The following is a 16,323-nucleotide window of genomic DNA, read 5'->3' as shown; positions in this document are numbered from 1 at the left end:
GAGACTGAAGTCTGAATTGGAGTCAACAGCAATTTTCCTTTATATCCCGTAGAGAGAGGACTGTGGAATATTACAGAACATAAAGAGCTTATTTTCAAGCCGCACCTCCCCCAGGCATGTTTTGGTTAGAAGTGTCTGTAGGGGGCCATATGATTAATGTCTGGCTCTGCTCTTGATGTTTCAGCATCTACTTCATCCCACTCTGACTATTGCTTCAAAATGGTTTTCATTTCCCTGTCTAGTTCACTTTAGAAAGTTGTTATTTTTTTTTCTCTATTCATTGACACGGTTATTTTCAAGTTCGTATAATTCATGTTTGAAAAGCAACTGGTTAAAGAAACCAAGCATTGAGCAAGTGTCTGGGTCAAAGGTTGGAGTTGAGAGGGTAAAGTTCAAGAGAAGATGGCGTCGACCAAGCGGGTGCTGTACGTGGGTGAGTAAGGAAGGGCCACGGCTGCTGTTTTATCACCTTTTAGAGTCCTTTCGCAGTGAAATAACATTCTCCATGGGGTATTTGTTATGTTTAATAGTCTGGTGGGCAAGTTCCAAAGCCCTGAACAATGAACAAAGCTCATCTTTGTGAGCAAGATCGTCTGAATGTGACTTCTCGTTTGTTTCTTTTAAACATTACTATCTTCTAAACAATTTTTCAGTTTATAATTTATCATTTCTCAGTCTGAGAATGTATTCATTTAACAATCAGGTAGAATTGCACAAAACAACGAGCCGTTTTAATTAATGCGGTCCTTTTAAGATATTGATAAAGCCAAAATGTAATTCGGCCAGAATTATACATAATTTGCTGTTATTATTACAATGGAAGAACATAGCAAGCCAGGCAGCATCAGGAGGTGGAGAGGTTATACCCGAAACATTGACTTCGCCTCCTGATGCTGCCTGGCTTGCTGTGTTCTTCCAGCCTCCTGCCTGTCCCTCCTGATGCTGCCTGACTCACTGTGTTCTTCCAGCCTCCTGCCTGTCCCTCCTGATGCTGCCTGTCTTGCTGTGTTCCTCCAACCTCCTGCCTGTCCCTCCTGATGCTGCCTGGCTTGCTGTGTCCTTCCAAGCCTCCTGCTTGTCTACTCTGGATTACAACATCAGTTTTATCCCCCTCTAACCAAGTTACTATTATAATGCCTATTTAACAAACGATTGTCCAGCCAATGAGAATATTTTTAACCTGAGATAAATTCCCGCTACAGAGTTTACTCCTTGGGTCAGTGGTTTCAAAATTCTTTTCCACTGTGACTATTTTGAGGTTTGAAATTTGTCACCATTCTTCGGTGAGACCTTTTGAGAGTTGGTGGGGAGGAGTTAAGTGCCTGAAGTGTTGTCACTTGTTAGATCTGGAGCACAGTTGCTTGGGACTTCACAGCAGCAATTAAAGCTTTGGAACTCTCAACTCACGTGTAGACTAACCTCCTTTGGGAAGTCTGCCTTTACGTGGTGGTCTTTTGACAGATAAAATTACTATTTATACTGCACTGTCATGTACTGACTTGATAAACCCACTGTAAAATCAAGTAACTCAAACTGATTATCATTTGGAGGCAGTTGGATGTTGTTTGATTTGTGGGTAGATTCCTTAGTTCTTAGTGTAATAAATGTCAGTAAAAACACACTTGGAAATAAAATCTAAAATGGATTGTGTTTTTAAAAAAAACCTCTCAGATCTTTAAATGGTTATATCTCCCAATAGCTCAGCCCATGTGTGTTAACACATTTTGTTACAGAATGGTGGAATGCAGGTTTGTGCCTCAAGTTGAATATTTAATCTCGGCTGTGTCATGTGAGAAGAAGTGTAATGGAAAAATAAGGTATTTCCATGAAGAGAGGAACAATTGGAAACTGACTTTCCTTAATGGTCATTCATCATTGCAGCTTAGATAGATATTTCACAGTTAGCGAATGGAGCAGAAACGGGAAATATTTGAATATCAAAGGATTAAATAATAAATGTGCAGAATAGTTTAAGGGCAACAGATGTAAAGAGAATGTGACAAAGAACTTTACTTTTGTAGTGATTGATTTGCCATTAATTTACTGCCTAGGATGGTGGTTAAACTGAGATGATCAATGGTTTTGAAAGGAAGTTGATCAACTGGAAGGAAATGAACTTGCAGGGCTGCCAGGGAGTGTGGTTGAATGTTTTGCTCCAAGGAGAGCTGGCAAAAACTTGAAGGACAGGATAGCTGCCTTCTATGTCAAAAATGACTGTGGCTTTGGGGCGTGTCTAGATGTAAGACATTCTGCAACTACATCTGGACAAGAGCTAATGAGGTCTCCATTCATGAGTGTTAGAATAGTACGCAGCTTACTTTAAACTAAAGCTGTGGTGTACCCTAATACAGAGGAACCTCGATTATCCGAATATCAATTATCTGAATATCGGATTATCTGAAGGGGATCTCAAGGTCCCAATAGAAACATTACGTCAAAGAGCTGCTTCAACCCTGATCGTGTCTTTTGTTTACAGGTACAATGATTAAAAACGAACTTGGCTTACTGAAATGCTGCCGAAAACGGTCCTGGACAGGCCAGACACTGTCTCTAAATGACTGACCTCCTGTCCTCTCTCTCTCCCCACACACTTTCCCTGGAGTTCTACACGGGTGAACCCTAAACCCCCCTTTCCCAGATAATCTCTCCAACATTGTTCTGTACAGGGCAGAGGTGGTATCTGTCAAAAACTTGTGTGCGCTACTTGGAGACTTGCCCCACAAAGACAGCAGCCGTCTTACTGTTGGTGTACAGTCTGCCCCCCCCCCCCAGCCATGGGGTTGGGGAGAGTGGTGGGGTGGGAGCAGATGTGGTTGAGGGGACAGGGCTTGTGCGTGGTGTGCTGCTGCCTAGTCTCCTCAACGGGGAGTAGACTTCACAGAAAACTCCGAGCTCCAGAGGAAATCAGTTAACCGAATAATCAATTTTCCAAATGAAAATGTGCCCGCCTATCTCGTTCAGATAATCAAGGTTCCTCTGTATGTCTAATCTTACCTTGGTGTTCCCTGGCATATTTTGTAGATGAAATATTTTCTTCCAAAAAGTTGGGTAGTGAATTGCACTTAGTCTCTTCAAACCTGATCTCTAAAATCGCTGCAAATTTGAAGTAAGATTTATTTATAAAATGGTACTACAATAAACCTTCTTTATATTTCAATATGAAGGGAACTCCATATGCAGCTTATTTCTTAAACAGTTTGTTAAACAGTTGCTGAGCTCTTTGATAGACAAGTAGATGTGCTTTGGAAGATGTGCAATTATTCAGAGTGTGCTATGTGCCATGCACCTTTTCCAATTGCATTGCTTGTTGTTCAGTTTTGTTTTTCCACATGAAGTGATTCATTTTGAGGAATTGAATGTAACAGGCACCATATTGTTTTAAAGCTTAACAGAATTCAGTTCTTTATCAATTACAATGAAACTGAAAATTTAAAAAAGCGAAATTATCCTTTGACCACATTGTTTAAAGAATATAGCATTTAAAGTTCTCGTTGACTGAATGTTGAGCACTCAAATTCATTTGAAAGCACCATCATAAGACATATTTGTATTATTGTTACAATATGTGATAAGGTATCAAGCAATCACTCACTTCTGTACCAGTGGAGAGTTTGATACTGTTTCCTGTGTCAGGCAAGATTATTGAAAATAGACAATTGTGTGTTTCCAAGAAACACAGGAAATAGCTGGGCATCTCCATTTTTTTGGATGCTGTATGCTGCAATTAGGTAAAATTTTCTTAATACTGGATAACATATTTCACATACTGTATATATAGTTTCACTTTATTAGTCTTGCCCTACTCAAGATCAAGTACTTTCTGTTCTAAAATTAATAAAATATTGGGGAATAAAGCTGAGTTCTATAAAAAGGAATTTCTGTGGAAAGAGTGATTGAGAGAAATCACAGGCAGTCAGAGAAGCATTGATAAGGTGAGTTTGGATAGAGATTAAAGTTACTGAGAATGAAGAATCACTCAATGCAAATAGACAATAGACAATAGATGCAGGAGTAGGCCATTCTGCCCTTCGAGCCTGCACCGCCATTCAATATGATCATGGCTGATCATTCCTAATCAGTATCCTAATCAGTATCCGTATCCTAAATAAAAGAAATGCAAAGACTGAGGGTAAAAGGGAAGTGAGTTTGATCGAGAGAGTGTGGGTCCTATTATATTCTGCAGTCAAAGTAATCTTAGTTCAAGGAAAACATCTACAAAACCAGAAGATGTTTGTCATCAATTGAATGCTGCCAGACTTAGTGATTGAAGTGAATAGGTTTTCCATTGCTTGAGTTGTTTTAATTCTATCGTGCCATCTGATGTTGTTGCCAAGGCCAGCATTTATTACCCATCCCTAATTGCCGTTCTGAATATTGTGGTGAGTTACCGTCTTGAGTTGCTGCTGCCCATGGGGTGTAAGTACACCCACAGTATCTAGGAGAAAGTGAGGATTGCAGATGCTGAAGATCAGATGAAGGGCTCTTGCCCGAAACATCGATTCTCCTGCTCCTCGGATACTGTCTGACCTGCTGTGCTTTTCCAGTGAACCACTCTCCACCCACAGTATCTGTTAAGAAGGGAGTTACAAATTTTTGACTCTTAATCAAAGTGGTGATGTTTTCCCAGAAAATCCTGTTATATTTAATGTACGTTTTGTGTTATCACCTGTAGGAGGTCTTGCTGAAGAGGTAGATGAGAAAGTGCTTCATGCAGCTTTCATTCCATTTGGAGATATCATGGACATTCAAATTCCACTGGATTATGAAACCGGTAAATACTTCACTTAATATTCCTCCAACTGATTGAACAGATTCAGAATACATGCAAACTGAGTAAATACTGAGTTTTTTACGAAATAAAAATCTCTTTCTTAAAATTCTTATACTGAAAATTGTCTGTAAATATGTTTTATTGAAAAGGAAAGGTTTAAATTTAACACTTGTTAAGAGCTGGTAACAAACCAGTCAGTGTGACGTTCCGAATACAGTGAGAGCTACTTCCATGTGATGACTATTGAGGCTTAATGCTTTTGTGTGAGTAACACCACAGTGGTGATTATGAAATAGCTAAAAATATAAATTCTTTATTGTATCTTTAAACAGAAAAACACAGAGGTTTTGCATTCATTGAATTTGAAAATGCTGAGGTGAGCTGATTGTTTTTTTCCAAAGCTGAGAAGAAAACCAGCCTTTTGTTCACAGTGGGAGTGTAATGAAATACCACTTGGGCATTAGAAAGAGTTCATAAAGGGCTGGGGCCAGGAGGATATACCAGGGCCCAATAACTGGTTGTAGAGGGTCTATTGTGTTCAGGTTGGAAGGCAGGGACCACTAGGTTCTGTCATTTTTGTCCCTGCCCCTGGGTACAGGGCCCCAATTAAATAATGTTTTAATCAGAGGTGATTGAATGAAAATATTAAGATATATCCTGTGGTTGAAAGATCTGTCAGCTGACAAATATTGTATTGCTCTTTGACGAAGTGACGGCATTCATTAGCCTGTCTTAATCTATATTCACTGTTCATGTAAAATGTGTAGAAAGGCCAGCATGGTATTCAGTTATCCTAATTCTTTTTACCAATCATTCTGTTGAATACTTTGGACTATTTATATGAAATGGAATCTTGAATAACAATGAGCCAACAATATGTTTTTAGTTTCACATTCTGAGGAGCAGAGACATTAGTCAGGGCCTCTGCTGGTAATTGTTGTTCAGGGACAACATTTGGAAGGTGTGGATTTTGAATGAGGCACGCACCTCACAAATGAACACACATTGTCTCTCTCCACAGGAAGCAAAAAGCTTTATTTTTTAATATATAAAAGCTGTATACAGCACTATGGAGATTTGTTTTAGTGGTGGTATCTAAGATAGCTATTGTATCCCCAGGGTAAAAACAATGACTGCAGATGCTGAAAACCAAATACTGGATTAGTGGGTGCTGGAAGAGCACAGCAGTTCAGGCAGCATCCAACGAGCAGCGAAATCGACGTTTCGGGCAAAAGCCCTTCAGGAATAAAAGCTTTTATTCCTGATGAAGGGCTTTTGCCCGAAACGTCGATTTCGCTGCTCGTTGGATGCTGCCTGAACTGCTGTGCTCTTCCAGCACCACTAATCCAGTATTGTATCCCCAGTATGATTCTCAGATATTTCCTTTAGATGTATGAAGGTGTCTGGATGATAATGGAGTAAAATGTATTCTGCTGCTTATTGACAATTTATAGCCTTTTTAATTTTTTTTCTTTCAGGATGCTGCAGCTGCCATTGATAACATGGTAGGTGGCAAATGATCGAAAACAAATAGGCAACCTGGCAGCTCTGAACCTTTTTATAATAAAAACTGGCAGACTTCTGTAACAAATAAATAGTTGCTTTCTTGAAAACACATTTAAAATGTCATAAATACAAAATAGTCTGGATTGTCATTGCCAAGAACCATTGTATAAAATGTGTGTGTTCTATGAAGAATAATGGCTGATCTCTTTTTTTCCATTTATTAGAATGAATCTGAACTTTTTGGAAGGACAATCCGAGTAAATCTGGCAAAACCCATGCGGATTAAAGAGGGATCCTCAAGAGCAGGTGAGAAATAAAAGGAGTTGGGTTTTGGCGCATCGGCTCAGGGAGGCTTAAGTTGTATGTAACTCAGCTAGATCAGGAAGCTCCCAGAACCGATCTTCGGCCTTAATGTGGAGAATAGGTGAGGAACAGACTACGTAGAACTGACGTCCTAACAGCTGAATAGAAATCAATAATGTGATGGACGTGTGCAAATAATGGCCACTTGAGTCGTGTGCTGACTGAGTAAATGCTTGGCAGCGTTTAAGGAATTGCATGAGGAATTACTCCCTTCAGGAGGGAAGGACAAGTTTGATCAGGAGCATAAAGACAAAACTGATGTGATTAAACAAAGAAGAATTGGGCATTGTCTTCTTACTGTTTACTTGAACTGATTGTGAATAAAAGTGGATCTGAATTAAAGCTAAAAATTTTAATAGATGTTGAATATTTTGGGAAGTAAGCTGTTGCTGATTTACAGGCTCCCGTTCTTTACAGGGTACCACAGAATAAAGGCAATTAACTTCTCACATCATGTTGATACACTGAGTGATTATTCCTTTAATCAGTGTTTGTGTTACCAAGGACCAAGTTTGCAGAGACAGGTCCATTCCTACATAACAATTACTTCTGCTCAGAGGATATGGACATGAATCCCACCACAGCAGCTAGTCAGGATTTAAATTGGGTTCATAAATTTGGAGTGTAAAGCTAGAATCCACAACAGCTATCATTTGATTGTTGTAAAAATTTATCTGGTTCACTAATGTCCTTTAGGGAAGCAAATCTACTGTCCTTACCCAGTCTGGCCTACATATGACCCCAGACCCACAGCAATGGATTGAATTTTAATTGCCCTCTTTACAGACCTTGCAATTTGAGGGCATTTAGGGAGGGCCAACAAATTTTTGCCTTGGTGAACGATGCACACATCTCACGAAAGAATAAAGACTCTTTTGCGGCTTTAGCAGAATTCATTTCTGAAAAATTATTGGCTAGTTACAGAGGCAAACCTTCACAAGATTGCCTTTGCTACTGTACTGAGGTAAAAGGTCAAGTTGTCATCGTCCCAGAGGAACGTAGGGTTGCTCTCTTATTAGAGAGAGACTGTTGATGATGGTTTAACCTGAGAGCTGCTTTATCGCAAGTGAGGAGAGAGAGGTCTACAAGGTAGGATCTTCCTGGTATCTGTGTGGGAACTGAACCCACGCTGTTGGTGACAAACCAGCCATCTGAGCTAACCAACCCCAACCAATGTGCTGGGAATTAATGTTTCATAATGGTTTACAAGCAAAAACAGCTAGCATTTACATAGAACCCTTTATGTAGGAAAACAAAGTGCTTCAAGGTTATAAATAAAAGTGTTTGTCAGGGAAGGAGAGTCATGTTTGCCAATAGTGGGCTGAAAGGAGAGGACACAAAAGGATTTGTTGAAAAAACAGCAAAAGGTTCAGGCATTTGAAAATGATGATGGCAGTTTTATATCTGAGGTGCAAAATGGATGTCAGACATACTATCTAAAGTGGAGACAGTGGCAGTCATTATGTGGGATTATCATGGAAGCTGACTGTTTCCTCATTGAAATTTGGATGGGAACTGAGGATTTACAGGGGGTGGTATGATTAATGGAGGGAAGCCATTGCTAGAGATGCTGTGGCTATGATTGGATATGTCAGAGTGGGACCAAGCAAGAGCAGTCCCACTCAGTTAGAAAATGGAAGAGCTACGTCTTGAGAAGAATGCTGGGGCTGAATGTGTCCTGATGAAGGGCTTATGCCCGAAACATCGATTCTCCTGCTCCTTGGATGCTGCCTGACCTGCTGCGCTTTTCCAGCAACACATTTTTCAGCTCTGAATGTGTCCCGGGCTGCACAGAGATCTGGAATAGATAATGCATTGCAGCCACCGAAAACCTTGTTTGGGTCATCTTGATGTTGTGGGTAGTCCTATAAACTGGTGGGAGAATCAAGCATGGAGTTGTGAATGAGATGGGGATAAATTTCCGCGTTGACAGTTCAGAATTCTTTCCAAAGAAAGGAAAGACAAAGGTGACCTGTTTGTTTGTAAAAGTAGAGGACCTGTCTGTATTTTATTCTTGGCTGAAAGCAGAAGTTTTGCTGGTGAGCAGCCTGCTACAGTGCCATCAACAGGTGCAGCTGGTGTTGTGGATAAATGAGAACAAACATGTAAAATGCAATTCCCTGTTGAGAAAAGGAGATTTATTTCAGTGCGCTTTAAAACAGAATATTGTGACCGACCTAGTAATTTTAGTATGTAATATGTATCTCAAATGTTCCGTTTGAGTGAAACATAAATAGTGTCCCTCTTTTTCTAGTGTGGTCAGATGACGACTGGTTGAAAAAGTTTGCTGGTAAAACTCTAGAAGAGAATGAAAATGAAGAGCAGGGAGGAAATGATGGAAGTACACAAACACAGGAGGTAAGATTTTGTCACCATGTGCTCTGTTTAACCCCTTGGAGAATTCCTTGTTTTGAGGTTCCATATGAATCTAACCTGTTGTTGAGAAATTGAACAGAATTCTATTGAGCTATAGAGCTTATTTTGATGCCTGAATGTCCCAGTTTAATATGTAGTGAATTACTAGGAAAGAAAACAAAAGGGATCTGGTCGTCATGGACGGTTTGGACTGAAGGGTCTGTTTCCATGCTGTACGTCTCTATGACTGAACATAGGTTCAGATGCCAATTAGTTCTGGACAGTCATAGATTCACAGTATTGAACTGCACATGTTTGGTTATCTTGGATAGAGATGTGTAGGAGATTAAAACGCTAACCTGGTGGAGGATTGTTTTGAAGGTTAGAGCTGGGAACACTGCTATTAGAGAAAACAGGGGAAGCTTGGTCTGATGTCTGCCCATGCAATGGTGTTCATACCTTATGCCTGAAGTTAAAAGTGCATACTTTCTCCACAGTAGTTGTTCACTTTGATAGGAAAATATTTGTAAAAGCAGTTAAGAGTATTAAACTGATCAATGGTTTGGAATGCTGAGGAAATTTTTATTAGTTAAAGGTTTATAAAAAATCTATTATGATAAGCTGGAATCAGAGGAAAAGTACATTTTTAAAAAAACGTTCTCATGGATGTAGGCATTGTGCTGGCTTTGTTACCAATCTCTAATGGCCCTTGAGAAGAAGGTGTTGAGCTGTTTGTTGTGCCACTGCAGTCCATCAGATGCAGATACAAACACAGTGCTGTTAGAAAGGGAGTCCAGGATTTTAATTCCATCAACAGTGAAGAAACAGTGATAAAGTTCCACGTCAGGGTGGTGTGTGGCATGGAGGAGAATTTGCAGGTGATAGTGTTCCCAGTACTTCTGTCCTTTTGCTTTTAGTTGGTTGAGGTCACAGGTTTGGAAAATGCTAATGAAGGAGGCTTGGCAAGTTACTGTAGTGTGTCATGTAAACACTTTTTCTTTTGGATTTTAGAAAAGTTTCCTTTTACTCACAAGGATGTTGTTAAACTAGAAAGGGTGTAGGAAAGATTTACAAAGATGTTACTTGGACTGAAGGGTTTGGGTTATAAGGAGAGGCTGGATAGGCTGGGACATTTATTTCCTGGTGTGTCCGAGGCTGAGGAGTGACTTTATAGAAGTTTACAAAATTATGAGAGATATAGATGAGGTGAATAGCCTGAATCTTTTCCCCCGGATAGGGGAGTCCAAGACTAGAGGGCTTAGGTTTAAGGTGAGAGGGCATATATTTAAAAAGGACCTGAGAGGCAACATTTTCCACATAGAGGGTGCATGTATGGAATGAGATGCCAGAAGAAGTGGTAGGTGCAGGTACAGTTACAACGTCTAGATACATGAAGAGGAAAGGTTTAGAGCAATATGTACCAAACACAGGCAAATGGGGTGGTTAAGCTTGGGATACCAGGTCTGCATGAACAAGTTGGGCTAATGGGTCTGTTTCTGTGCTGTATGATTCTATGACTCTACTAAAAGAGATTTATTTCTTTTTAGGGTGAACCACCAGCCAAAAAAGCAAGAACCAATCCTCAAGTTTACATGGATATTAAAATTGGCAACAAACCTGTTGGCAGGTTACGCTTTTTATTACGAGTTGATATCGTTCCAATGACTGCAGGTAAAGATTAACTTTGTATATACAGCTGTGACCTTTCTAGCATCAAGACCAAAGACATAGAACTTGTATTAATGACTAGTATTTTGCCCCTTTATTTACACTGTCTTCTTTATAAAGTGTCTCTCTGCATCTTACATCTGAGTATACCATCTGTTGCTTACGTTTGGGTAGGCATACTGAGGTGCATCAGTTATTTGTGGTAACTCATATGTGCACTTATTTTCCTATTTGCTGATTCGTCCCTTCTGAATTTTTGAGTCTGGAGATTTACAACTTCACTGGAAAAACAATCCTAAGTCAAAACACAAAGATGTGTGGGTTTGCGTGGCTTGAGATGTAGTAAACATAAACTTCAACTGAAAATGTGGTTTATTGTGGTAAGCACCAAGCTGGCCTGCAGAGATGGAAGGCTTGGACATTCTTAAACAAGGGCAGAAATTTCACTCTCTTCCAAACATTCTTCCCTTTTCCTGTGACTTGATCAGAAAGATCATGTTTTAAAAAACCAATTGGAACGACTTTAATAAAAAGGTACTATTTCACCTGGAGGCCCTCTGAAGATGTTACCGAGTAGGGTGACGAAACATCTGGAAATAAACCTTCCAGCTCAGTGAGCAAACCTACATCCAAAAAATTTAGATAGGGAAAAGGGGCAAGGCCGCATTTATAGCCCATTCATGATTACTCTCGAATACACAGTGAGTCGCCACCTTGAATCCAATTGAGTAGCTTGCTAAACCACTTCAGAAAGTAGGCACATTGCAATAGATCTGGAGTTACCTGTAGGCCAGGTAAGGACAGCGGATTTCTTGCCCGAAAGGATATTGTGAACCAGATGTGTTTTTAATGACAAGCCCCTGTATTTCCAACATTTTCTGTGACAAAGATCTGGATGTGAGTTAAAATGCTACAACTCTCCCCATGAAGCCACATGTGAATCAGTGATTTCCATAATAACTGAAGCAGTCATAGTCAACTCAAAACTCTGGCTCCCTCTCCACAAAAGCTGCAAGGATTGCTGAATGCATATGTTTTCATTTCAGATCTCTGGTGTTTTGCTTTTATTTCTTCATTAGCTGATAGAGTTTGCTAAGATTCTGCAAATCGTTTTTTTTTGTGTGGATATTGAAAATATTTCTTTCAGAGAACTTCCGTTGCCTCTGTACACACGAGAAAGGATTTGGCTTCAAAGGCAGTAGTTTCCATCGCATCATCCCACAGTTCATGTGTCAGGGTGGTGACTTCACCAACCATAATGGAACCGGAGGGAAATCCATCTACAGCAGAAAGTTTGATGATGAAAACTTTATCCTAAAACACTCAGCACCAGGTACAGTATTTCCAAATTTTTGATATACATTGATATGTAAACTTGGTGTATAAATGCAGCTTCCCATCTTTCAGCTATCCGCTGTTATACTATTGAAGTATGTGGTGCTGATCTTGATTGGGCCAGTGTTCCCATGCAACAACTGAAGGTTTTGGTGTAAGCTGAGCACAAATGAGGGTCTTCAAATTTTGCGCAAAAATCTTTAAAGAACCTGCTTATTAAAAGAATAGACTGCATCTACAATAAGACAGAAAGGATTGGTCCTTCCCCTAGCTACAAAGTCCTCTGTCGTGCCATCGGTCGGTTTACTTGCAAAATGAGAGGCCTGTGTATTCGCAACTTAATAATAAAGGAAATGTTTTATATATTTATAGATAAAAGTTAAGTTTGCTATACATTTTTAAGTTTTTGTCCTATAAAAATAATCTTTGTGTGTATAAACAGCTGGAGTAAATAGGTAAAATAGCTGAGAATTTTATTGCAGTAGTTCCTCAGTTGCTATTTTCTCCAGTTTTCTTTCCTCTCATTGAACTGCAGCAGTCTTTTACTGATGCTGGAAGTCCTTCAATGCTGTTTCCACATGCCTTGTACTCTTGGTAATCCTAGGTGGTCACCATTAGCAGGCTGTTTCATTGTGGCGGGTATCATGTTTCCCAGGGTCTTTTCAAATTTGATCAGGAGCAGGAACCTTGTTTTACCTCTTCCAAAGCCCAGTAGGTCACTGCAGGCATAGGGAGTACTGTCCCCACTGCCCCAGCTGAGATTAGTGAACTCCAACACAGCCCAGAAATTGAACCAGTGAACCTTTTGGATAATTTGGCTGAAATTTACCAGTTGAAATGTTGGAGAAACTAAAAAGTTAGTGCTTTTCGTTTATTTTTAAAGTCCTTTCCATGTAGTTTGTTTCACTTCAGTTTGTAAAGTGATTGTTTTCTTCAATTCTTGATATATTCTTAGAACTTGGAATGTAATAATTCCAGCTGCTGATATCTTCCGATTGAAACTTTACAAACTAAGGAGCTAATCATAAAAAGAGCATGGGTGGAGCTTTGCTCACTGAGCTGTAAGGTTTGTTTTCAGATGTTTTGTCACTATACCAAGTAAGATCTTCAATGAGCCTCTGAATGAAGCACTGGTGGTGTAGCCTGCTTTCTATTTATATGTTTGAGTCCCCTGAGAAAAAGAACAGGAAATGACATCACCATAAGAAACAATGTCACCACAGGGAAATGACATCATTTCCTACAGTGATGTTATTTGCTGTTCTTTTTCTCCAGGAACCCAAGGGAAACTAAACATATAAATAGAAAGCGGGCTACACCACAAGTGCTTCATTCGGAGGCTCACTGAAGATGTTACCTAGTACAGTGACGAAACGTCTGAAAACAAACCAAGCTCAGCGAGCAAACCTACATCCAGAACCTCAACCTTAGCTACAAATCTTCTCCAAACTCGCTAATAAAAAGAGCATATTTTGACATGGGAAATTATGCATTGAATTTTGGACTCATTAACATTGAACAGTGTCATTGACTTTTTTTTGTTTTGCTTAGGTTTACTATCGATGGCAAACTCTGGAACAAACACAAATGGATCTCAGTTTTTCATTACCCTTGACAAAACAGACTGGTTGGATGGAAAACATGTAGTATTTGGGGAAGTAGTGGAGGGAATGGATGTAGTCAAACAGATCGAAGTGAGTATAAAACTTGAGTCTAAGAAGTTATTTAATTTTTCTGCTTTTCACATGATTCCTTACAGTGTAGGATGGTGGGGTAAGCAATGTTAATGGTGGTCTCCTCTAAATATAAATTTACTTGGTGATTTAGGCAGCATATCCAGGTGGAGGAGATGTATCAGTGATCTTTAATACTTTTGCGTATTGGAACTTGGGCTGAAAACTGATGGGTGTTGGTTGTCAACAGAATTCCAAATCAGTGACCAAATAAATGCAAAATGATAGTCTTTCATTTGCGAAGGGAAATTCCTGTGGCTTTCTTTTCTTTAATAGTGAGGTGTTTCTTTATATAATGTACTTTTCTTTGATCTGCTGCATTCTTCATGGTGAGTCAGGATGAGTTATTTTTAAAATTATAAATGTTATACTGTGTAACAGTATTACATTGTAGTATTGAATAATGGTTACAGAAATATTTATATTTAAAATAAAACATTATAATATTTTTCATTGTGAAGTACTTCTAGAATCATAGAATTATACATTTCAGAAACAGACCCTTTAGTCCAATCTAGACTCAGTTGCCAGCATTTGGTCCATATCCTTCGAAACCCCTCCTATTATGTACTCATCTGGATGCCTTTTAAATGTTGTAATTGAACCAGCCTCCACCACTTCCTGTGGCAGCTCATTCCATACACATACCACCCTCTGTGTGAAAATGTTGCCCCTCAGGTCCCTTTTAAATCTTGCCCCCCTCACCTTAAACCAATGCCCTCTCAACTTGGATTCCCCTACCCTGGGAAAAAGAGCCTGGCTATGGACCCTACCCATATCCCTCATGATTTTATAGTCCTCTCTAAAATCACCCTTCAGCCTCCAAAGCTCCAGAGAAAACAGCTCCAGTCTATTCAGCCTCTCCCTATAGCTCAAACCTGGCAACATCCTTGTAAATCTTTTCTGAACCTGATATTAATATGTAATTGAACCTGTTGGGTATTTTCTAAAATCCTTTTCGAAGTCGTTACGTAGTGCAACAGACAGGATAAACAAGTGTAGAAGTTGAGGAGGAAAAGGGTGGCACTTAGAAGCAGCACTGGGTCAGCAAAGGTACTTGGATGAGGTAACCAATGTACACTCCTAACAGTGTGGAACACTCTGCAGAAATTATAAAGATACAGCAGGCATCAAGAGGAGGGAAGGATAGCGAACTTTGTTGTGATATGTTAAAGGATGTGACCCAGGACCCAGCTGAAGGATGGAAGTTTGGAAATTAAACAGAAGCTAAACACATAGTCTGAAAATGGGAAATCCTTTGTGTGTGACGTGTTTATTATTTCTTGAAATGTAAATACTGCTGGCAGCAGACTTCCTTCCCTAACATACATTCTTGAATCAAATGGTTTTGAAAAGGTGATCATATCATGGTATACCTGTTGTTAGCTTTCAATTCTCGATGTATTATTAATTGAACTTAACTTCCACCAGCTACCATCATGGGATTTGAACCCATGTTAACAGACATTTAGTCTGGATTACTAATCCAGTGGTATTCCTACGCCACTGTCTTCTTCTGTATTGGAGCAATTCTGGAATGTGAGGTTATAGGAACATGCCAACAGTCAAAATAGGTTGAGTTTCTAATACAACTTAGGTGCGTTGAAAACCAAAACAGTCAATTTTTTTTTAGAAAATAACGCTACAATTGTTTTATTCTTTAAGAAAATTATATTTTGTTTTGGATAGTTATTTCAGTGATTATGGTTAGCATTCTTTGTTTTAGAGAGTAGTAAATGCCTTTAATTTTTCAGTTTCTGGCTTACAAATGATCAAGACCAAAACAAATCATCAAAAATTGCATTTTTAGTCTCTGTTTAATTGAGGTTAATTTTTCTCTAACTATACATAACCATTTTAAAAAATATTTCAGGCTCAAGGTTCTAAAGATGGAAAACCAAAGCAGAAAGTGATCATCTCAGACTGTGGAGAATACGTGTGATTCCAGTCCCTGCAAAGCATGGTTTTGGGAGATTCCAATCTTTTTATTATATTCAGTGTTATCTGTCAAGATTTGTAACTGATGTGAACACTTGTAAATACCTTGTAAACAACGTAAAATAAAATATTTGTTTTCTAAAATGAAAGTTAGCCACTTTTTCTCTTACAGATTAATACACTTATAAACAAATTTTAATTACAAGTTTGCTGTGTAAAAGCTAATAAAATATCTAGACCAATTTTCATAATAATTCGGCACTTAAAATATAATTTTGCACAACAGAAAGGCAGTCTAGTGAATAAACGTGGAAACACAGGCAATATGTATCACAGAAGGATGTACTTTAGCCCCCACTGTACCTGTACTTAAGAACTTAGGCTCTTGCATTCATATTCAGAATATTCTCAATTAAGTTTCTAGAGATCCCAGTAACATGGCTCTATAATCTATGATACTCCATCAGACTCAAATATTCTAAAGATATTTCTGCTTCTATTTGTTTTAAAGGAATGTCACAATTGATTCTGAAGTCTGCAGTCTGCAGAGCATGTTATTTCGACTGACCACATGATTTACAATCTAACCCAAAACGTAATTTAACCACATTTTTGATTTGAGGGAGTTTTATAAGAAGTTAGGAAGAACAACTT

The 16,323-nt window shown here is 39.0% G+C and overlaps 1 protein-coding gene across 2 annotated transcripts; it reads left to right on the top strand.

Moving 5' to 3' along the window:
* Positions 1-346: 346 nt before the first annotated feature.
* Positions 347-15,818, top strand: ppie (peptidylprolyl isomerase E (cyclophilin E)). Of its 2 annotated transcripts, XM_072548157.1 has the most exons (10): positions 347-433; positions 4,673-4,771; positions 5,104-5,147; positions 6,250-6,276; positions 6,502-6,583; positions 8,895-8,998; positions 10,543-10,666; positions 11,811-11,996; positions 13,550-13,692; positions 15,605-15,818. In XM_072548157.1, the coding sequence occupies exons 1-10, from the start codon at positions 403-405 to the stop codon at positions 15,671-15,673; spliced, it is 909 nt and encodes a 302-aa protein (XP_072404258.1). In that variant the 5' UTR covers positions 347-402; the 3' UTR covers positions 15,674-15,818. The 2 variants fall into 2 exon arrangements, with proteins under 2 accessions (XP_072404258.1, XP_072404259.1); XM_072548158.1 differs by lacking the exons at positions 347-433; positions 5,104-5,147.
* Positions 15,819-16,323: the final 505 nt, after the last annotated feature.

Source organism: Chiloscyllium punctatum, chromosome 27 (assembly GCF_047496795.1).
Source record: "Chiloscyllium punctatum isolate Juve2018m chromosome 27, sChiPun1.3, whole genome shotgun sequence".
NCBI classification, from domain to species: domain Eukaryota; kingdom Metazoa; phylum Chordata; class Chondrichthyes; order Orectolobiformes; family Hemiscylliidae; genus Chiloscyllium; species Chiloscyllium punctatum.
Note: the sequence above shows the minus strand (reverse complement) of the source record. Positions and strands in the feature narration are given on the sequence as shown.